Source organism: Lemur catta, chromosome 13, assembly GCF_020740605.2.
Source record: "Lemur catta isolate mLemCat1 chromosome 13, mLemCat1.pri, whole genome shotgun sequence".
Taxonomy (NCBI): domain Eukaryota; kingdom Metazoa; phylum Chordata; class Mammalia; order Primates; family Lemuridae; genus Lemur; species Lemur catta.
In genome coordinates this window covers 39,909,665-39,933,993 of record NC_059140.1, presented here as the reverse complement: position 1 = coordinate 39,933,993, position 24,329 = coordinate 39,909,665, and the positions used below count along the sequence as shown (strand labels likewise).

The 24,329-nt window shown below is 38.0% G+C and overlaps 1 protein-coding gene across 12 annotated transcripts in view; it reads left to right on the top strand.

The window, feature by feature from the left end:
* LMO7 (LIM domain 7) overlaps nucleotides 1-24,329 on the top strand; it is a 195,444-nt gene that overhangs the window by 123,792 nt on the left and 47,323 nt on the right. For 5 of the 12 annotated variants that reach the window (XM_045567635.1, XM_045567634.1, XM_045567633.1 and 2 more), the window contains 7 exons: nucleotides 12,276-12,306; nucleotides 13,121-13,234; nucleotides 16,814-17,012; nucleotides 20,497-20,749; nucleotides 21,685-21,963; nucleotides 22,255-22,458; nucleotides 23,326-24,045. In XM_045567635.1, coding sequence (XP_045423591.1) covers nucleotides 12,276-12,306; nucleotides 13,121-13,234; nucleotides 16,814-17,012; nucleotides 20,497-20,749; nucleotides 21,685-21,963; nucleotides 22,255-22,458; nucleotides 23,326-24,045 — 1,800 coding nt within the window. The remainder of the gene's footprint in view (nucleotides 1-12,275; nucleotides 12,307-13,120; nucleotides 13,235-16,813; nucleotides 17,013-20,496; nucleotides 20,750-21,684; nucleotides 21,964-22,254; nucleotides 22,459-23,325; nucleotides 24,046-24,329) is intronic. The other 7 variants (XM_045567643.1, XM_045567642.1, XM_045567641.1 and 4 more) reach the window with 3 other exon arrangements.

Here is a 24,329-nt window from a genome sequence, read left to right as displayed (position 1 = left end):
CAAACATGATTTATCATCCTTGGACAATTGGTCAGTTCCTCCAACTATATTTATTTGTATTCATGAGATAGGTTGGATTTAGTTTTATTAGTCCTGAGATGTTTGGAAAAAGTGTCCATAAAGAAGAAATTTCGGCCGGGCGCGGTGGCTCACGCCTGTAATCCTAGCTCTGGGAGGCCGAGGCGGGTGGATCGCTCGAGGTCAGGAGTTCGAGACCAGCCTGAGCAAGAGTGAGACCCCGTCTCTACTAAAAATAGAAAGAAATTATCTGGCCAACTAAAAATATATATACAAAAAAAAAAAAATTAGCCGGGCATGGTGGCTCATGCCTGTAGTCCCAGCTACTCGGGAGGCTGAGGCAGTAGGATCGCTTAAGCCCAGGAGTCTGAGGTTGCTGTGAGCTAGGCTGATGCCACGGCACTCACTCTAGCCTGGGCAACAAAGTGAGACTCTGTCTCAAAAAAAAAAAAAAAAAAAAAAAGAAGAAATTTCTTATTCCTTTTTTCTAATGACACTTGTATTTTTTTTCTTTTCATATTTGTAATTTGCTATGGGAAAGATGTTCTCTTTTAAATTTCTTTACCTTATTCTACTTTCTTAAACCAACTGGAATTAAGTAGTTTCATGTGAAAATTTGGTAACAAAATTGAGCTGTAACCTATGAGTTTCAGTGACGTAGACGGTACTGTTGGCAGGGTTGGCTGTGGATGGGGATTAAAATGGAGAGTAAGGAGTAGGTGTTTCATTTTTTATTCAAATGATACTCATATGCTGTGAATATGCTTTCAGGTCAGATAAACTTGGGTTTGAATTATAACTAAGAAAGGTAGCTTCTGGAAAATTGTTTAATCTCATTAAGCTTCAGTCTCACAGCTACGAAATGGGGATTACACTAAATATAGAGCTGTACTGATGATAAAATTAAGCTGCATATGAAGTGTGTATGAAGCAATGCTGCTACAGTGCTTGTATTAGTTTTTTGTTGCCACTGTAACAAATTACTGCAAGTTTAGTGGTTTTTAAAACAGCAAATTTATTCTCGTGCAGTTCTGGATGTCATGTCTAAAATGAGTCTTAAGGGGTTGAGATCAAGGTGCGTCAGCAGTGTTGGTTTCTTCTTGAAGCTCAGGGGAGAATCCATTCCTTGGTCCTTTCACCTCCAGAGGGAGCCGCATTCCTTGGCCCCTGGCGGCATCACTCCAGTCTCTATGGTCACATCCCCTTCTCTTCTATGATAGTCAAGTCTCTGTCGCTCTCTCTCTCTCTCTTTTAAGGACACTTGTGATTGATTACATTTAGGACCTGCTGGGATAATCCAAGATGTCCCCCAATCTCAAGATCTTACTAATAATTTAATCATATTTGCAGAGTACCTTTTGCCATATAAGGTAATATTCACAAATTCCAGGGATTAGGAAGTAGACATGGGAGGAGGGAGTCATTATTCAGCCTTTTACTGAACTGAGTAAATTATTGATATTTTAAATTGTGAACGAGGAACAAAGAATTAGAAATGGAATCCTTTTTTCAAGGTAAAACTAGTTGTGGTGGTACAATATAGATTATTCAGATACAGTGTATTTCATGTACAGATGTCTCTTACAGCATGTACATAACCATTCTGGAGTGCATGAAAAATGGGATCTAAAATGTGCAATAATTAGGTAATGGCTTAAATAAGGCCTAATTGGAGGAGTAGGGACATCTAAGTTGGTCAGACTTTCTAGGAATATGTTGCAGGATCACTGTGCTGGAGAAAAGGAAGATCTGATACATCATTTCTTGCCACTTTCTGTCTGAGAAACAAGTGAGCCTGAATGAGTTTTTTCAAGGGAGCAAGAATGCTGACCTCCTAGCTCTACTAAATTGTAATTCTTTCATCATTTAATATTTATTTACTGAGTATCTGTTCCGGTTGAGGCACTGAGCTAGGTCTTGCCCTTTGATCTGATAGTACATTTTACAGTAACTCTCAGGTATGTAGTCCTTGCTTAGCTCTTTGCTTCACTCATACATTTCATATCTTTTTCTAGGGTGTAGTCATTAAATGAAACTTTCAGCTAATTTTAGGCCCCTGGGAACCTTGAGTATGCTTTATCTGATTTAGAGGAGTTAAATTCTTACATCCTCTAAAATAATGGTTCTTAACCATGGGTAATTTTTTCCAACCCCTTCTCCCCAGAGGACATTTGGCAATGTCTGGAGACATTTCTGATTTTTTTCATGACTGAGTGGGGACGCAGTACTGGTATTTAGTGGATAGAGGCCAGGAATGCTGGTTAACATCCTAAAATGCACAGGACAATCCCCTCACCACAAAGAATTATGAGTTTCAAAATGTAAATATTGCTGAGGTTGAGAACCATGATCTAAAATTATATTATCTCTGCTAACCTTTGGCATAAATAAATAGTGAAAAATTTGGTGTTTTCTATCTTGGGATTGTTCCAGTAAACATTAGAGAGGCTTATGTGGAGTAGGCAATATTTAGGACTAAAATGATTTACGACATAAAACTTAAGGAATCTTATTTGGAGGGGCACTAATTTTTTTTTATGGTTGAAAATTAAAATTTTGAAACAAGTCTTATAGGCAGAGGAGAATGATTTACTTTTAAGTAACATGGAGACTTCTGAACATGTTGCATGACTAGTTTGGTTTGCATTATTTTGACTATGTGGGGGTTGTATCACAGACACATAGCACATTTAATATATTTAAATCATAGCCAAGGAATTGATATAATGATAACTTACAAGTAACAATTTACAGCACCTTATGCTTTACAGAGAACTTTCATGTACATCAGAAAGGAAATAAGTATTTATGTGCTAGGTACTTTAAACGTTTGACTTTTCACAAAACTAAAGATAGATTTTTTTTTTTTTAAGATAAGAAAATGTACCTTCAGGAAACTAACAGATTTTCCGATTTAATCTTGTACATGCTCACTTTATAATTCTATTTCCAGTTGATGGGTACTTACCTTGCAAAAACCACACTTGTAAGGACCTAGCAGTGGTAAAGTACAGCAAATCAGTACTTTGCAGTTGATCCCTCAGTATGAGAATTGATGATATTACATTTACTTAGAAGTGTTTTAAAAAGTGCTTTGGCAATTTTCCATCTGTGGAATATATGATGAGTTGTATATGCAAGAAAGTGGAATACGTGTCTAAATTTTGTCAGAAAAGATGGCAATGGGGAACTTCTACCATTGTCTTGGGATAGAGATCTAGGCAGGAAATTATTAGTTGACATAGGCTTTGAACCAACATTTGGAGAAAATATTGAGTTATAAGGAAAATTTTGGGCGATTAAGAAAAATTATTTCAAAAAATAAGGTAGAAAGTATTTGTGATTGCACCAATACTAAAACAGGGTCTTGGGGAAGTCTGTGAATCACATCAAGCCTTAATAGGTTTGTAACCTTGGGAAAGTGTCTTAAGCTTTTGGAGTTTCCCTAATCTTTAAATCATTATATTGTCATGTGGATTAATGGAGATAATGTGGAATAGTTAACATAATGATTGTTATAAAGTGCTTAGTAAAGGCAATTGTTGTGATTATTATATAATTAAGCATAAAGTAGGATTTAAACAGAACACAACTGGAAAACACTTCATTAATACTAGTGTCTTTAATATTTTTTAATTGTTCTGCCAAAAAAATAAGAATGAATTTTTCAAAGTATAAGTAAAATAGGTCTTTGGTTATAGGAGTTCTCAGAATTTCAATTTGCTATTATGTATATTCAAGAGGACAACACAGTATGCAGCACTTTTCAAAATTTTTTGATCTTAAGTCCTATTAAAATCTTGCCAGTTTCTCCTGTTCCATGGTACAGTTTGAGAAACACTTGAAAGGAAGTATATCACCTGGCTTCATATTGTTGTTGTTCCAATAGCATGATCCTAAAGAATAGAAGACTTATATTTATAATCAAATTTCATATTTCCCATTGACTTTGAGCATGGGCTCAAGTCTGGAAGGACACCTGAAATGTCTAGTTTAGTATTCTTTTAAATTATATCTTTAGAAACATCAGTGGTTTTGATAAACTTTTTGATGATGTTGCTACTTGTCTTCACTCTTTTTCCTTCTTTGAGGAGAAGTAATTAGTAATTTAGTAATTGTGTGTGTGTAAGATATCGTGAGGGGTAAGAAAATAATCCACTAGTTAATCCCCAACTCTCATTTTACTCCAGCTCTCCTCAGCATTGTTGCCCCAGCCTGCTCTCTGTCCTGCTTGCCTGCACTGGGGCAGGCCACTCCTGTCACCCCGGGTGGCCCTTCTCTGCCTTGCTTAACCCTTGAGTGTTGGGTTTCCCAGGGATCAATCCTTGAACCTCTTCTCTATCTATACTTTCTAGGTGATCTCGTTCAGTCTTAGGACTCTGTGTTTCATCTATATGCTGAAAACTCCTCACATTCTATCTCCAGTGTAGATTTCTACCTTGAGCATCTTACTTGAATGTCTAATTACCAATTACCTGCTCTACTTCCTCTACTTTAAGTGTCTCACCAAAGCCCACTGTTTTCATTACTGCACTACCTAGTATTGTTACCTACAGGAGAAAAATTATGGGTAAGTGTCTTTAGTGGACATCTGTAGTTTTTCCCCCAACACATTTTATATAATGGAATGTCATAACTCCATTTAATAAACAGATCCATGTGTAATGGATACTACATTCTGTATTCAGTAGTCACCTTAATATACACTGTTTCTGGCTTGCCATCTCACAGGGGATGTACATGTGAGTCTCAATTGTGAAATCAGTTTTATGTAATAGAAAGCATATTACATAAAGTAAGACAGAAGAATTATAAGGGCCTCTGGTTGAGAGAGTTAAGGATTAAACTCACCTGCCACAGCACTCTTCGGTTTTGTTATTTAAGTGGCACTGCGTGCCAGTGTCTTTGAATACATGTGTATTTTTTTTCTCTTTAAGTGAAACTGTGCTATTCTTAGTTGTGTGTGGGAGAGCTGTGAAATTTAATAACAAATTTTTTTTTAACAAGAGGGTACTTATTCATTTGTCAAGATTGGAATAAGCATTATGTTGCTAGGGCAAAAAGTGTTGAATTTCTAAGAGTTTTTCCTCACATAGGTAAGTACAGAAATCATCAAGTTTATGTATTTATGCTCACTAATTATCTCCAGGGACAGTATTGTTTTCTCGAGTGTCATTTTTACAGTTTCCACAATAATCAGATATTGCTGCATTTTGTAGCAATGTTGGATTAAAACCTATGAGTCACAGGTCTTCCGTCACTGGGAGATTGTCAAATGGAATGCAGTTTCGTTTTTAGGGATTGAAGGTGGGAGGGAAGGAGGAAGAATTTCAATTTCTTACTTTTCCTTTTAATGCATCCTCTTTGAGAGAAGGAAAGAACAAGTGAAACATTCTAAGAATTCATCTTTAAGTTCTATTCACATACCTCTTCCATTTGACACGGTGATTAGAGAAAGGTGATAGTATTTGCTCTATTTTAAATAATGCAATGGATGAGCTTCCATTAATAGAACAGTAGAACTTCCATTAATAGAAAAGGAAGCCATTTCCTGATATATTCGTAAATTCCTTCTTTGATTCCTACATTTTGCATAGAAATAGCCCTGCTTTCTTAGAGACAGTAGTGTAGAAATTATTTTCTTTGTTTCTTAAAATTTCACTTAGTACCCCTAGGCTTGCTCAAGACTCCTAGACTTTTCTCTTATTTGGAGACAGACTGTCTTGTTGCATATATAAAAATGATGCCACTCTTCTGTCATCAGGAGGCCATCTGCCTTGAATTGTCTCCGTCTTCCACTGCTGTACATGGCTCTGCCCTTGCCCCATGCGTATCTGACAGATTTAAACCAGATGCAGTCCACGTACTTTTTCTTGTGACCACTTATGAAATCATTCAGGGCCTCATTTCTTGATTTTTTTTTTTTTTAAAGTTGTGAACAGGTGCCCCAAACTGCATAAGCAACTGGAGAACAGAGATTACTTAGTGGCTTGGAGAGGAACCAAGTATCTTGTGAGCCCAGCTCCTCTAATATCAAACTAGTTTCCCAAGAGGCAACGCCCAGGTCAGCTGGTGCCACCCAGGGCAGGGCTGGAACTAGCTTTTGAAGGGTTGGGTCCTTAGGAGGAATCCACGCCCAGCTCTGGGAAGTAGCCTCAGGAGGTAGAGGCCTGATCGCTCCATGAGCTGCAGTTGTTCTGGGCAACAAAGAAAACAAGGTAGAAACTCCTTCTGATAGGAGGAAGGAGCCCGAACTGGGTAGTTATTAATACGTAGGCTTGAGCAGCTTATGGAATCCCAGATTCCTTGTTAACCAGCGAGGCTTAGGCTGGTGGCGGGGGCGGGTGGGGGCAACTTCTTACCTTTTCTGTTAGAATGTGGGGAAATCTCCTTTCTCCTCCATGGTACTGGGGCCAAAAATATCCCTACTCTGTCAGAGATTCCATCGTGAGTTTTTAATCATATGTAGTTCCCCATGTAATGGTTCAGTCAGAAAACTGTATTTGATCTTAACTGAGGTTGGCTTGGACAGGATGGGGACTGGGATTTGGGGAGAAGAGTTGATTTTAAAGCATGGAGAATGCAGCTCTTGGGGCTTATGATACTGAGGCAGAGCATGGGGAGATAGGGCCTTTACATGCTACAAATGAGAAAGTTGATACCTTGAGGCAGATACCAAGCCCTGGGAGAGGAAAATAAAGAGAGAAGTGGGATCCTGTGTCAAACTTGAGGAAGCTCTCCTCTCATTTGGGAGAAAATTTCCTCTGTCTTGTTGGTCCCTGATCTGCTGAGCTGATTCTGTGAGTGGCTGTAGGTAACTCATATATGAACACTAAATGCTCGGTTATTCTTAGCCAGGCCTTGGATTGACTCCGGATACAGCCATGCGGCGGGTATGGCTCCAGCTCTCGGCAGTCCCTCAGAGGACACTATGGGCAACGCTGTGGTGGGTGCATGCGACTGGGCCCAGAGTTAGCTTCTTGGATAAACGGAATGTGTTTGGAAATATTTTTGGTGTAGCCTTAGAACATAACTGGCTGGCACACACGGGTAAATCTATAATCCCATCCATTAGCACTTTGTTCCCAAACTGCACTATCAGATATAAGGAAGATAGATTCGATCTGTGTAGACACATTTTTCCTTAGATTTTGAGCTTTTGGAAAATTTAAGGGTATTTGGCCAAGGCAGACCCTGGTAGACCAAGGATGAGTGGGGAGGACTGGCTTGGTGCCAACGTGGATGTTTAGATAATGACAGTAATTCCATGCCAGGTGGCCTTGCCCTTTGGTCTTGTTCTAGAAATAATTTCTTATCCTCATTCAAAGCCTTCCCTGGTGAGAGAGCAAGGAAAGTATAAGATGAAAAAATGTCTTGAATTATGTTTCACAGAAATGTATCTTCTGGGAGGGAAAAACTGTCTGGGTGGGAACTAGGTTGTCCTGTTGCCACTGACCTTTCCCTCGGTGGTTTAGCTGACATGGATAAGTAGGCGACAGTCTTGAAATGTCTCCGTTACTTATTCTGCCTGGATTAGGCCCATTAAAAATCTCTCATTGAAGCCCATGAGGCTGGTACTGTTGTTCTTCATTTTTATAAACCAGGCTAAGGAGACACAGAATTAAGTAACGTGAACATGTTCTCACGGCTGGTAAAAGTGGAGCCAGAATTCACGCTCGGGAGGTCTGGCTCCAGAGCCTGCCCTCTTAGCCGAGCTGCCTCCTCAGGGAAGGACCCGGCATGGGATCTCCTGAAGAGTCAGAGCCTCTACCTCGACTTTCTTTCCCTGGTCCTTTGGTTAGAAATGGTATTTCACAATTGATTGGTACAAGTATTTTAAAATCTTTGAATAAAAAAGGGAGCATCAGGCCTAAAGCTTCCTGGTTCCAAGTATACCTAGTAGCTGTTAGGATAAGATGATTAGAGAAGAATGAGTTCACTGAGGGGCTCCCTTGTTCCTGACCTCTGGTAGAAAGTTCAGAGGTCTGTGATGGGCGTATATCTTCTGCCTTTGTCAGGTAGCAAAGGAATTATCAGAGTTATTCCATTAACAGAGTAGAAGATTACATATGTGCTATACTTGCTACTTTTTTTTTTTTTCTTTTTTGAGACAGGGTCTTGCTCTGTCACCCGGGCTACAGTGCAGTGGCATCATCATAGCTCATAGCAACCTCAAACTCCTGGGCTCAGGCCATCCTCCTGCCACAGCCTCCCAAGTAGCTTGGGACTACAGCCATGTGCCACCAGGCCTGGCTAATTTCTATCTTTTTTGTAGAAACAAGGTCTTGCTATGTTGCCCAGGATGATCTCGAATGCCTATCCTCAAGTGGCTCTCCTGCCTCAGCCTCCCAAAGTGCTAGGATTACAGGTATAAGCCACCGTGTCTGGCTTATACTTGCTATTCTTGAATATTTAACATATTTAAAAGTTAACATGCGATCCAATCATAGAATAAAGGCTGTCAAAATATTCAAGATACTTATTTTTTGAAACTATGCATATTTTATCTCTACCTCCTTTTATGGTAAATTTGGGTTTAAATGTAGGTATGGATTCTTTGGCCTTTGTCTTTTGGAGCTCTGCTGGGAAGCTTTTTCAGCACAGAGACCAGCATTTAAGCTTTGTACTCAGCACTCTGAAGTTGGTCTTCACTTTTGTATTTGTTTTTTGGAGGGGTTGTTGATTTATGATTGTAAAGGATTCCTTTTTTATTGCGATTTTTAAAGATAATAGCTTAAAAAAGAAGCACAGTTATTAGTGTTCATATAATTTGAGTCAAAATTGGAAATACTTTAAGTTAATGCAATTGAATTGTTCTCTTTGACATTGTATGAATATTTATTAAGGATCTGCTGAGCCTTTTTCATTTCAGACTTTTTAAATCAGTATTTGGGAGCCTTTGTGTGCCATGCACTGTGTGAGGGATTTTGAAACAAATATTTGTATGTGCTTGCCAAGTGGGTAGACTCTGTCTTAAGGCACTCGGAAAATAGCAGTGAACAAAAGTACAAAAAACTTTCGGATTCTGGTGCAGGAGAGGAAAAAAACAAATGCATGCAGTAGATGGGTATAAATACAAAAATTAAGGGGGGGATGAGAGATAGGTGGGCTAGTTCTAATTCTAAATATTGGGGTCTAGCATGACTTCACTAGGAAGGCCTTGTGGGCAGGGTGGTGGGTAAGATGGGCCCTGCCCTCACATAGCTTATTACAGTCTAGTAATGAGGACTGTTTCCTGATGAACACTTCACCATGAGGTTAGGGACTCTAAATTAATGTGTACATTTTCCCTCGTAGTTTACTGAAGTAGAGGACATTATCCCCAATTTATCCAGAAAGAAACTGAGAGTCAAGTAAATTGCCCAAATGAACATAGCCAGTGAGGCCCAGCTCTGACTCCAAAGCCCATGCTCTTAAACATAGTATTATGCCATGTCAACTGGAGACATATTTGTTACAGAGGAATTATCCAACTTTGGAGATAAGGCTGCTTTATTTTTGGCTCTGATGTGTTGTGCAGTAACTTAGCTGGTTCGTGGAGAGTCTGTGTTACCGTGAACTTCCCCTCCCTCCTTGTGCTCCTTCTATTTAGAGGGCCTTGGGATTGGGCCCTGTGGCCATGACAAGCAAAGGAGCTGCCAGGTTACTGACTTCCATGGAGTAGGTTGTGTTTGTTGTGAGAAAGTGAACACTACTCCAGCAAATGATTGACTACTTGAATTCCTGGCATTGCATTTCAGAGATAGGACACTAATTTGGCTGGCCTATGTATCATTGCGTTCAAGAGCATGTTGTAAATGCTCATATTTGGAAGGGAATATAAAGTGAGTGAAAGGTAATAATGCCAAGGTCGCTGCTTATTGTGAGTGTTTATCACAGAATAGGCCATATCTTGTATGTCCAATGACTGCTTTTTATTGAGGGCTGTGGAAAGGAGGTCAGGGGTTCAGGAGAGCTCCATTTTTCCTTCTGGCTTGAGTGTGCTTATGATAAAAGTGGGATGATTTTCAGCCTGCTACATCATTTGCATTAGGTATTGATGGATCTTTTGTGTTTTGGCTAGTTTAATATTTGAGGTGTGTATGTTGGTGATTAATCTAAAAGGTGGCTATATATTTACAACTTTTACAACTCTGTTATTTTTTATTTTATTTTTTCTGGAGACAGGGTCTCACTCTGTCTCACTCTGACTGCAGTGCGGTAGCATGATCATATCTCACTGTAACCTTGAACTCCTGGGCTCAAGCAATCCTCCCTAGTAGCTAGTGCTACAGGCACACGCCATCATGCCCAGCTAATTTTTCTTAGTTTTTAGAATTGAGTCTCATTATGCTGCCTGGGCTTGTCTCGAACTCCTGGTCTTGCTCAATTGATCCTCCTGCCTCGGCCTCCCGAAGCACTGGGATTACAGACGTGAGCCACTGTGCCCAGCTGACTCTGTTGTTTTTTTGTTGTCAGCTTCTAGTGACTTTCCCCACTTACTACTTCCAAAATTAAGTGCTATTGATTTTTTACAAGGTGATTTTCTTTTTACTCAAGAGGTAAGCTTTGGTTTGAGCAATTGGGCTGTGAGATTTATTCTACTTTATTCTACTATTTACCTTTTTTTGAATATGCAGAAAAGTATATGTGTTATAAGTGTACCATTTAAAGACTTTTTAGAAACTGAACACAGCCAGCTTCCCTATCAAAATATAAATTGTCAGCATCCTAGAGGCCTCCATCCTCTTCCAATCAACTTTTGTCATTCTCTTCCCATAAGGGTAACCACTATCCTGACTTATAACAGCATATTTTTGTTTTGCCTGTTTTTGTACTTTATATGAATGGAATAATACAACCTGTACTCTTTTGCATCTGGCTTCTTTTTTTTCCCCATTGTTTATGAGGTTGAACCTATGGTGGAATGTAGTTGTAGGTTGTTCATTCTCATTGCCATATAATATTTCATGGTATGGATATTCCGTAATGTATTCTGCTGTTAAAGACATGTGCAGCTTCACCTTTTTGCTATTATGAATAGTTATAAATATTCTTGTATATGAATTTTGGTGAACATATATAAGCATTTGTGTTGGGTATATACCTAGGAGTAGAATTACTAGATCATAGAATATGGATATATTTAGCTTGAATAGATACTACCAAGTGAGTAAAAGTTTAAGTAGTTGTACCAATTTACATTTCCACCAGTAGTGTGAGAGTTTGTGAATTTTACTGAGATGCCTTTTTTGGGAGTGGATGAGAGGGGCCTATTATTCTTAGGTCCATTTCAGTTCATGTTTTTTCTGTGGAAAGAAATGGTCATAGTTGCCTTGTTCATTCTTTGAAAGCTAAGTCAAATATTTATCTCTGTTTACTCATACTGTCCTTTTTCTTTCTCTCTGTGTATGTGAATACATGTGTTCTATGTCTTACGTATACATATAGAGAAAACAGGCACATGTGTATATTTTATCTTACAAATATACCACTGTGCTGATGGACTGGGAAGCCCCCTTAGAGTCTGTCTGGCTCAGGCTTCCAGAGTCTGAATTTTTCCTGATCTGCATAAGTGTCTCTAATGAGGGAAGCTCATTATTTTCAGGTGACCCATCCCTTTAATAAATAATATGCTTTTGGCTTTTTAACATAGAGGTGGCATTTGCTTCTTTTACTTATCCTATAAATATCATGCCCTTCGATAGGTGAACAAAAACCCATGATTCTTGTGGTAAAGTTTCTTTAGGCAGAGGTTCATGACTGTTTTTTAAATGGTACTTTTCAACACCTGCAGGGTCAAAATCTCCAAGCAGTTTTCTTTGGGAAACTTGGGTACAAAACCCTGTGGATGATGGAGAAACAACTCGGTGCAAAGCTGCTTTTTTTTTTTTTTTTTTTAAGGTTTTTTTTTTTTTTTTTTCTGTTGTTCCCAATTTTCTTTTCATGAATACACTGATTTTTCCCCTCCCTGACTGAGCTTAAACATTGCTTAAAATGAAAATACAAAAAATGCAAATAATGCATTTTAAAAATGACTCTAATGAGTAAAAGGAGAGGAAAACATAGCTTTTTATAGAAAATTGACCATTATATTTCATCAAATCAATGAATATGGAAACATTCTTCTGATGAATAATAGGTGCTCTAAGATTTCTGAACTTCCAGGTGATATTAATATTTATAGAACTTTAGAATAAAATGGTTTTTTTTCTTTCTTATAATTAATAATTTAAGGTTCACAGATATTACTTAACAGATATTTTCTTTCTTTACAGGCAAGAAGAGACTGATAGGAGAGTGAAAAATGTAAGATGTATTTACTTTAAATGGGACATTATAAGTGGGTTTTATGTCCAAGTTCTGTAAGAAGACAGTGGATCTAAAAATATGCTGTGTATCCTTTTTCTGATTAACTTTTTGCTAGAAACCAACCAGTCACAAACTATAAATATGTTTAAATATGCATGTTATAATATATAGTTAGAATATATATTTTCTGACTTTATGGTATAAGAGGGTAGGTTAGATTTAGGAAACTGGTTGTTAGGTGTCAGTAATGTGCAGAAGGCAAGTAAACACATTAGGATTCTTAGGGGAATAAATAGGAAACCACTAAATCAAACTTTAAAGAAAAACACTGTCTGTTTAAGGACTCTGGGTAACTGCTCAATGTAGATTCATAGTATCTTTAATATTCAATACATAGTAAAAGAATATCTAAAGATGTGATAGATTGATTTTTAAAAAGCTTAATATCCTTATCAAGGAAGCTGAGAATTAATTGATTTTTAGTTCATTCTGTAAGTTTGTTAGAAAAATATTGATTTCTTTAAAGGTTTCATTTGTGTTTTTCTCTTACAGTTTTTTTTCCTTCTTCATATGTACTAGTATGAATACCTTTTGGAATCTGGGCTTTTGATCTAAGAATTTGCTCAGAGATAGAAAAATCTAGAAAGAATAATTAAGATTTTTAATGACCTTTCCACTTCCCAAATATGAAAGTAGGCTTTTCAACCGTAGAGTGATATGTGCTATCATATATCTATAATATTCACCTGCATTTGAGCTTGCCATTGGGTACTAAATAGACTGATCTTGTTCATGGAATTTTTTTTTAAAGGTTTTGATAACGTTGTACTGGCTGGGAAGAAAAGCACAAAGTAACCCCTGTTATAATGGTCCCTATCTCAATTTGAAAGCATTTGAGAATCTTTTAGGACACGCTCTGACTAAGGTAAGGAAACTGCATTTCTGTGAGACTACTGTAATACAGTACTGCTTTCTCCTCCTCCTCCTCCTGCTCCTCCTCTTCCCCTGTAACAAATATGGCGGTACCACCTTTGCTCCACTCTAGGTTGGGCTCAGTAGAGATGATTGCCACTCATTTGCTGGCTTTATATGCCACCACAAAGGAGTGAGTTGTTTCTATTCCAGTGCAATTTCCAAAGTATAGAGACAAATCTTAATTTTAGATAATTTGGCATATGCATTTGCTTCCTTTCTTAATATTCTATATAACTTAACTTTCTTTTTACTCATTGTGAACTCAACCTGTAGTAGAGAGGTGCTTCCTGGGCTATTAAACTCTGTAGAAGTTACTCAGTTTTTAAAATATTCATGTGTTCTTGTCATAGGTGATTATATCTCTAATGCTTACACTTTAATATCCCTCAAATTCTACCATGCTGGCTCTGTTTCCTAAAGAGTAGTGAATGCTAAGTGAAACTTGATAAGGTTTTTAAGTGAGAATCTTTTTGTTTTATATACATTTCTAGTCCTTCATATCCTGGAGTCAATATGTGCCAGGATTGACCATATTTCTGCCAAATATTCATTTATAAGATCAAAATGGGAAAACTAATTTTTCTGTGAGGGTATTTATCCAGGGGAATTTGCAGGGCTCAGAAGAAAATACGTACTCAAAATGATATCACCATCTAATTAATAGTACTTGCTCCATGGGTTTTTCTGGTGATTAAATGATACCATACCAGTAAGGCATTTAGCATTAGGCTCTAGCATGTTGTAAGAATTCAATTAACATTAGTTGCCAAGATTGGAATGTAGAAATTTGAGGCCAGGATGAAAATGATCACCTTGCCTTATATCTACTCTGATCTTTAAATCGTTTTGTCTGAGCCCAGTCACATACGTTATAGAGAGAAGATGGGATTATGGAGCCTAGAAGGTTTAGGTATTCCTTTTTCCGCCCCCCATGAAATATAAAGAGTCGATAGCTCTCTATGTAAATTCCCTGAATAAATTAGTAATAGTTGAGATATTAACATGTACACACATTGTACTAGGTGTTAGGAAAACCCCGATGGCAAATGACCCAATCTTGCAAAGCACAATTGTCTGAGATAGATGAGCAGATTGGTCATCGCAATGAAGGAGGGTGAGGCTCTCAGGAAGGAACTTCAGGGGACTTTGGGCACAGGAAGAGCCTTGCCTTATATTTCAGCTAAGAAAACATTCAGTTAAAAACTGTGTGGGACTTTGGCTTATTCGTCAGTGTTCTCTTTAAAGCCTTCAGTCCTTTTTATGACAGCCTGACTCAGGTTGAATAATCCAGGCATGGTGTCTGTGCTGGAAATGCTTCATTAGAGGTTGTTTCCTGTCACCAGTGTCAAAATCAAACTGTGTAAAAAGAATTTTTGGTAGATAGAAACTATAGTTGTGGTTTCATTATTCCATTATTAGAAAGTGGGGATAGCTGGGAGGCATGTGAATATAATGTCTGTTTTGCATCAGTTCTATTAAAATAAAAACCATTGTGTTTATCAAATGTTTCCTCTTTAACTTAATGCTTAAAGGCTAATCCAAAATACCAATTAAAAAAAAAAAAATCCTTGGCATAAGTTTTTGCACCTGAGTCATCTTAGAAGTTGGAGGTGACTCATTTTAGGTGATTTGTCAGGGGTGAAGTCCTCGTTAAAAACCAGGCACTAGGGCCAGACTCAGATTATTTTATAACTGAAGTGGCTGTCATCAATAACTTCAACATTTTTGAGGTCAAAAGTCACCTTGCTGTATGTTGAACTCTAAGGCTTTAACAAGTACATATCTAAGAAACCTGATGGATCTAAAGACTGACTCACATATTTGTTAATCTTTTTTTTATTTTGAGAAGTATTTTGGTGGTACCAGTACTAGGCCTATCTTCCTCATCTGCTTGGAAATAGCAGGGTGTGAGGTAGACACTTGTGTTTTCATGACAGGCTGTCAACTCTAATGCCAGGGTATCTGGCATCTAAAACATATGAAATCTTACTTAAATCTGGTAGACCTTATTGCTGCTTCAAGCACTTGTCAAATAATTGAACCATGAAATGATGGTTCCAGTGTTAGTCAAAAGTATGCCTGAGTCAGCTACTAATTATTCACTGTAAACATTCTCCAACTTTTTCATGTTGAAAATAGTCAAAAGTTGAAAGAATAGTATAACAAATACCCAGATATGCACAATCTGATTCAATTATTAAAGTTTTCCACATTGGCTTTATCTATCTATCCATCTATGTTTTCACTTAACCATTCTACAGTAAATTAAGGATATCATAAATACTCAGCATGCATCTCCTAAGAATATGAATATTCCTCTATATAGCCACAATGTCTGCTATACTTTTAAAAATCTCAAATATTCCCCATTATCTAATATCCAGTTGATATTAAAAATTTCCCAGTTGTTTCCCAACTATTTTTCATAGCTCTTTTTTTAATCTGAATCATGATTTAATCAAGATTTACACATTACTTTTGGTTGTTAGTAATTCCTAGTTTCTTTAAACTGTTAGTAAGCTCAGCTGAAAGTAACATTGCTGATTTTTACTGTAATGACAAAATTACCTTCACCATATTAAAAAATTAAAGTTACTATAGCTAGATATTTATTGATTACTATCAGTCAGGACTATGCCAAGGACATTGTAAGTCTTAGTTAAATCCTAATGTTAAAAAGTATAGTTATATTTTGCCCTTAACTTTCATAAAGGAATGTTAATTAAAAATGCTTATTTTGAGTAAGTTCTGTGTAATTTACAAACCTATAGTTAACACTATTTGCCGTATTTCAGTGTATCTCTTATATGAGCCAAACAAATATTTTATTTAGATCCAGGGAAAATAAGTTTTATATGTCAGTAAACAAGTATGTGTCCCTTGATTGAACAAGAAAGACAGTGCAGCTGCCAGGACCTCAGATCTAAGTTTTGCAATTGCTGAATATAAATCAATTCTGTGAAATGTATACCCACTGTTCTTGTGCATACATTTTTAAACTATTTTTTTTGTGGGAGGAGTATAAAAGGACTCTTAATGTTAAGGTTTTGTGTTTAACATAAACCATCCTAGATATTTCTTGAGATTGACAGAATATAACCATATTGACTTATCTCCCTTTGGATAACTAAATTAAGGTTTTTTTTTTTCCTTTGAGTTCTTTCACGTTTATTGCCAGAGAACTGTAAATAATCATTGATTTTAGCATTTCAGCATCATTCTAATTATTAACTTTTATTAAACTATTTTCCCTTCCCTATTTTTAAATAGGTCCTATGTACTATCTTATTAGATAATAATGAAAATCTCCTTATCGTTACTGTGAATATTGAATACTTCCTTATTAGTTTTGGGGAAACAGTGACAGATTTATTTTCTGATTTTTATCAGCTTTTTTTCTTATGTTCAACAGAGAAATCTCATTGCTTTACCTATCAAATAAAGCACAACTTAAATTATGCAAACAAACAATGATTATGTTTCTGAAAGTTTATGTTAACTTACTGTTCTTTAAAAATGTTTTCTTCAGGCACTTGAAGACTCCAGCTGCTTGAAAAGAAGCGGCAGGGACAGTGGCTACGGTGATCTCTGGTGTCCTGAGCGTGGAGAATTCCCTGCCCCTCCAGGCCACCACAGGAGAGAAGATTCCTTTGAAAGCTTGGACTCTTTGGGCTCAAGGTCATTGACTAGCTGCTCCTCTGATATCACACTGAGAGGGGGACGTGAAGGCAAGTTGCATTTTTGGCTGTCGTTTTTTATTTGTTTATGTATCAAGAGAGAACTGGAAATAGAAGAGAGTAAAAAAAAAAAAATGGAACAAAAACTATTTAGGCAAAAATTTCACCAAGAAGTGGATTTTTATAGGAACCTATATGTAATTGGGAGTTATTTTTCAAAATCTTTTCCTCCCTCATAGTAGTGATAGTTTTGCTTTTTTAATTCCATTTTTAGAGAGGACTGGGAAGGGCACAGGTAACTGTGACCTGTTTTATCAGTGATAATCTATCCCACCTCTTTTCTATCCAGAGTCAGGTTTAATAATCTGTGGCTCTGAGGCCTATTAGCTGATATATCTAAACGTTAAAAGCAGTATAAGATTATGCAGAAAAGTCTGTTCTAGTTCCTATTTTGTTTTCTTTTCCCCAAAAGGTAAAAATAATTCTCTTAAGAAAAAACAGGAAAAATATTTTTATAATTATTCCTGTCCATGAGAAGAAGTGATTGCTATCTATCATGATAGAATATTATGCTACACTTTGATAGATTGGGTAATATGCTACCTAACGTGGTGGCAGAACCCAACCCCTCTTTTGGACTTGTCAGGGTCAGAGCTAACCTAGGCCAGAGCAAGTGTGACAGGACCGTGTTCATGAAAGTCATTCTGTTGTGGGAGGGACAAAATCCCACAAAATCCTTCTGTCAAAATCCCAAGCTTATGGTCAGTGCAGTTATTTAAATGCATGTCTTAGGGCTACTGGTAGTGTTAGCAATTTGTGACTGTAAATCTCTAGCTATTCAGATTTGACTAGATTGAAATCACAGAGTTTCTTGAAATATTCCTGTGCTTTTGCCATCATCAACATGAAAACATTGAGAGTCTGGCTGTGAATTTGTGCTCAATTGTTAGGGATTTTACTTTGCTTGTTTATTTTGAATATTTTATACATCTAAATGCCTTTCCTAGCATTTTTACTATAAAAAAACAAACATCAGCAAACTTAAAACGATTTTGCAGTTAACACCCATACATTCACCACCTAATTCTGTCATAACATTTTACTGTGCTTGCTTTATCATATACCCATCTCTCTTTTCTCTCTTCTTTCCTCCCTCCCTCCCTCTCTACCTCTCCCTTCCTTTCTTTCTCTCTCTCTTTCTCTCCCTCCTGCCTCTCCCTCCCTCCATCCCTCCATTAATTTAGTCATCTTATTTCTGGAGGCTTTTCAGAGTACATCACATTTGCCCTAAATATTTTAATATGCACATCATTAACTGGAATTCAATCTTTGTTTTTCTTCTGATGTAAAATTTCCATACATGAATTTGCTTTTTAAAAATAAAATTATTCTTTATTAAGCATGGTAATGTAAAACCAAATTCTTTAATTTTTAGAGTCGTAGTATTTAAAAATGAAAAATAAAAAGTGTGAAAGGTTATTTAAGCATTAACCTTCATGATTTTTCTGCATTTGTTGGCTCTTTACCATTTAGATGTGACATTGTCATAGCCCACATGACAATTACTGGGCAATAAAACATACTTTTAATGAATCTGAGTTTATAATCCATTTGAGTGGTTAAAGCTGTAAAAAGCAGAGGCTAAAATTCTGAATCCACTATATTATTTGTCCTGACTGAAAAACCTACAATATGCAGTGTTTAAACTTATATCTGGCCAATAAAGAGTAAAAGGGGAAAAGACTGCAGGCATGTGGGCATATGCAGACTTCTCTCAGTTCAAATGCAGTGCTCCAGTTGGGGGGAACCTAAGTCCTCAGCCCGGATCCGTGTTGCACTGGACACCTGGTGCATGTAACCAAAAGTGGAGGCCAGCATCACACCCCTTCCTGCCCTGGAAAGGGATTGCAGACCTTGTCTAATGAATGTGGAAGTGAAGTCTCGGTAATTACAACTAAGCAGGGGGAAAAAATGCCAGGGGTGGAGGTACTAGGTTGATAAAGCTTTTTTGTGATTAGTGTATTAAAATTCTGTCACTCTCTGGATGGTAGTCCAAAATTGAGGATCACCACAATTTAGGATAATATTTTCAGGATAATTGAATGGCAGTGTTATATTTCCTAGTTTTAAGTGAAAACTCGTACGATGATACTTAGGCAAAAGCAACAATAATCACAACAACAAGAAAACCTCAGAAGACTCTTCAGGGCACTGTCCTAGGCTAAGAAAAGATTTTAACTTTAAAAATTCAAAAGTAGAATAGTCTGTTTGTGATTTTATGATTTCACTTGTACAAATTTTGACAAGAGTCATTGATACATTTTTTGGAAATGAGAGAAATGTCTATTTTTTTTAGAGAATGGTTCAAAACATAGCACCAGGTTGTTGACTGTTACTCCTCCTGGTCATGTAGCCACTTATACTTTCTCCCTTTCACCATGAACTCTCTTCTTACCTTGTCCCTGTCTCATAGTTGTATATTTAGCCACTTCCTGTAGACTGTTCTCAGTGTTATTTACTGTAGATTCCTGCCAGGCAGGAGGGAGGGGAGGAGACTGCCGTTAACTCAGGTTAACCCTGCAGGTGCTCTACGTGCTCAGAGCCTGTGGCTGTCAGGCACTGTGCACAGCCAGGCTCTGAGGCAGCCCCGGTGGGAAGCAAGTGACACTTGCAAACCTTCACAGATGCACAGGAGGCAGGAAAGAGATAACTCAGCTTGGATCTGTAGTGTTGTACTCTCTTATTTCCTTCCCGTGTCTTTAAAAGAACAGACATTTTTTAAGAAAGCAGATTATTATTTGTATCTATCTGACCTTGAGGTGTATCAAAGGGTATTCTTTTGAATTTGTGTGTAAATGATTTTGAATCAAAATGCAAGATTCTAATATAATTTCCATGGCCACCCCCAGAAGAAACCTTGAGTTCTCTGCCCTCATTTGGGTTTAAGACTTGGGATTATTCCTTTGGGACTTTGGAAGCCATCCAGTCCAACCTCATTTCTAATGCATGATTCTTGCTCATAGGGGTCTCATAAGAATCTATCAGAGCCCTTTGTGGTCTTGTGCTTTTTTTGCTTCTCTTTCTAGGTCCTTTCTTATCTTTCCCTGCACATTTTTAGATAGCTGCGTGCCTTATTTTAAATTACTGAGTTTCCCTAGAATTACTTTTGCATGGCATGCCATTTTAAGTGTGTGTGATTCAATTGCTAGATTTTATTCACATGTGTTATATCACCAAATCTTATCATGGAGGCAAAGAAGATTGAGAAGAAAAGGGGTTCAGTAGTAAAACTCGGACTTTTCCTGCTTAGAATGTGCGACAGCAAAAGAATGTACTGCGTGTGCCTCCAGTATGCAAAGCAAGTTCCTCCTAATGGATCTTATCACAACTTCATGACAAATTTCTAAAAATATTCCCCGCAGTTCACAGTGACAGCACTGGGTTTCCAAGGGAAAGACAAAGCAGGCATGCCGTGTGGGTTTCACTTAGACGAAAAATCTGGAGAGTAAAGCAAATTCTTGTGCCTTCTTTATAGGTTGCGAAAGTGACACAGATTCTGAATTTACGTTCAAAATGCAGGATTATAATAAAGATGATATGTCATATCGAAGGATTTCGGCTATTGAACCAAAGTCTGCTTTACCATTCAATCGTTTTTTACCCAACAAAAGTAGACAGCCATCCTATGTGCCAGCACCTTTAAGGAAGAAAAAGCCAGACAAAAATGAGGATAACAGAAGAAGCTGGGCAAGCCCCATCTATGCGGAAGCAGATGGAACATTTTCAAGGTACTGGCATGCGATGTGATTATTGAGCTCAGTATGCTTTGCGAATTTGGTGGGATACTTAAATGTGATAAAAAGAATGGCTTTTAAGATGTGTTTCACAGATAATGTATTCCACTAACTTGAATTTTTTTTCTTACCTTTATGTATCTTGAAGATATTTCTTCTGTTTTAGAATGTCAGCATGTGTTTTACTAGGTCTTATTTTAGATGTGTGTTTTTAACTTATTGGTATTTTCCAGCTTTCTAGATGACTTATATTGTTCATCGTGAGCTCTGCTGCGTTTTTATCTTTTTTTCCCCCTCTGTTTTGATTGATGTTAGTGGACATGAAAAGAATCCTTTACTTTCCCATCAAATTAGCAGAACAGAGTGTGATTTTTCAAATACAGCTTCCTTATCAGAAGGTGTGTGGTTCTGAAAGTGATTCGGACTCTGAGGATGAATGAAGGTTGCCAGACGTAATTTTGGATGACTTAGTCAACTGTAGATTCCAAGGCAAAAAGAAGCCCAAGAGTTTCATCTCAAAAACCACCTCTCCTAACTCTTGTCTGCAAATATTTTCTCCTTCTGACACATTAGCCACTGGGCTGTATGAACTGATGAGGTCAGGAATATTTGTCCTGGATCTGGATGTCTACTATGCTGCTGGTTTTAATTCAGAAAATAACACCCCCACGTTGTTTGCAATTTGTCTCTTTCTTTTAACACAGCTTCTAATTAAGTATCTCTGGCCCATATGTATCTAGCTGTTCTTGAATTAAAATGAAATGCTATTATAATGCCTTAACTTTGTTCTAGGAGCTGTGGTGATGAGAATGGGAACTAATTTGCTTCCTTCACAGTGGTGTAAACTGTGTGAGCCAGAAAGCATGCCTTTTGTGTTCTGTGTCACAAAAGCTCACACAGTGTCTTAACTGGTTGGATGTTTTGAACAGTAACCAGAGGAGAACTTGGGGCTCCAGTGTGGAGAACTGGCCAACAGTACAAGAAACTTCAAAGTCCTCTTGCTACTTGGAGGAGGAAGAAAAGACAACAAGCATACCCAACGTGGTAAAGGACGATCTTTATGTGCGAAAGCTGAGTCCAATCATGCCAACCCCAGGGAATTCTTTTGATCAGTTTCTTCCCAAATGTTGGATCCCAGAAGATGTGAACTGGAAAAGAATAAAACGGGAAACTTATAAGCCATGGTATAAAGAATTTCAGGGATTCAGGTTTGTTTTTGTGCATGTTTCTCTTATTCCAGTGTTCATTCAGCACCCCAGCTGGAGTTGTATGTGATTTTTTTTATGGAGAGATAAAGAAAGTCTAATAAGTTCCCTCTAGCATCTATACAACCTATGTAATTGAAAATAATTTCCATTTAAACTTAAAGCTTAGGATCCGGATCTTAACAAGCCCCCTTCTGTATGTAGTCAGAGCTTGGTATTATTTTTAGTAGTTCTCTTTTTCTCCAATTCTGTTGTCTCCTTCCCTCCCCACCTTTTCTCTGTGTCACTCCACAGTAGAAAGAATTCAGACTCTGAGGATGAGGACTCAGGCTCTGACAGAAGCTCCACCATTTTTAGTAAAGTACAAAAAGCAGACCATAGACTAGACATCAGCTGTCAAAGGCATTCACTCTTGCTGGATCTAGCTACTAAACGGACCGTGAGATCACGGGACACCCATGCAGCCGGGAGAAGCAGTGGTACTTCAGATGAGCCCAGGTGCACCTGTCTGCATGAGCCTGCCTGGGTTTGGCCACAGACACCTCTGTACTCGCTTCTGCTGCTACATTAACCTGGGCCTGACTGCACTAAATCGTGAAACCTTATACACTTAATGGACTTAGTACAGAAGCATACTGTATAACATCCTGCTTTCTGTGTGAGAATGTGAGCTTGGAAGTCTGTAGCATTCAAGATTCTTCTTTAGCGCAATAATGTGTGAGACAGGATATATTTACATGTGGCGTAGTTCTTTTCGAAGCCATTTCCAAAAGGCTTTTTTAGAAAGATTACCTAATTTTACAGTTGTGTGTAGAGATGAGAAGAAAGGAGATAACTTTTAGGTAGAGACTGGGAAGGGCAGGTCTAGGGCAAATGCAAAGAATAGATTCCTGGGTTTCTAACAAAACTTCAGAGCAATTTATTTTCTTTTTTCTGCTGATTACATGTAGCTATTGCATAAAGTGCATGATACCCCACTGTTGAAACTTGCCAAGATCCTTCCTTCTTCTTTGGGGGGAGTTAGGCCACTGTGGCTCATGGAATGAGGAAGGGGTACAAGAGGATGGCACATGTGTGTGTATGTGTCAGGGAGGGATACTGGGTCTGCCTTCCAGCCTCATCAGTTGGCCTTGATGGTGCCCGCCTGTCCTGAGAAGGGTACTTTGCTCTTGTTTCTTTAAGTGGTATCCAGAAAAGTCACAGATGATGGCATTAAATTTGAGTCTGTCTTCCTAGCAAAAGTCCCTGCCATGATCCCTTAAAATATTTCACCCTTGGTAAATGGCTAGTTGGTCTGCTATCTAATTACCTTTGGTCCTCAAACTTAATAAGATTCTCCCTTCCTTTTTCCTTTCTGTGCTTCAGTCAGTTTTTATTACTTCAGGCCTTCCAAACATACTCCGATGACATCTTGTCTTCTGAAACAAATATTAAAATTGATCCCACCTCTGGCCCAAGGGTCATAACACGCAGGAAGAATCTCTCTTACACTCCAGGCTATGGAAGAGATGATCTTGCACTGTCAGCTCTGGACCCTGACTTAGAGAATGACGATTTCTTTGTCAGAAAGACTGGGGCTTTCCACGCAAATCCGTATGTTCTCCGAGCTTTTGAAGACTTCAGAAGGTTCTCTGACCAAGACGATCCTGTAGAGCGAGATATAATTTTGCAATGTAGGGAAGGTGACCTTGTACTTCCAGATTTGGAAAAAGACGATATGATTGTTCGCCGAATTCCAGCACAGAAGAAAGAAGTACCTCTGTCTGGGGCCCCAGATAGATACCATCCAGTCCCTTTCCCTGATCCCTGGACTCTTCCTCCAGAAATTCAAGCAAAATTTCTCTGTGTACTTGAAAGGACACGTCCATCCAAAGAAAAAAGTAGTAGCTGTAGAATATTAGTTCCTTCATACCGGCAGAAGAAAGATGACATGTTGACTCGTAAGATCCAGTCTTGGAAACTGGGAACTACTGTGTCTCCTATCAGTTTCACCCCTGGCCCCTGCAGTGAGGCCGACCTACAGAAATGGGAAGCCATCCGGGAGGCCAGCAGACTTAGGCACAAGAAGCGACTGATGGTGGAGAGGTCAGAGTGTGTTTCTGCAAGGATTTTGCTTGTAATGGATGGTCTTGTGTAACTTTTCTTGTGCAAGAAGGCAGCATCATGTTGCTCAACTCTGCATGTCGTGTGCCATTTTGAAGCATCTTGCAAAAAAATTAATTCGCTTTGAAAAACTGTTAGTCACTTTGTGGAATAAAGTGCAATTCCATATTTGCGTATGTCTAAATCACTTGTTTAGGCCTGTTTAAAAAGGTGTATACACAAGACTATAGTACTATTCTACAATATGAAGTTTCATAAAAACGTTT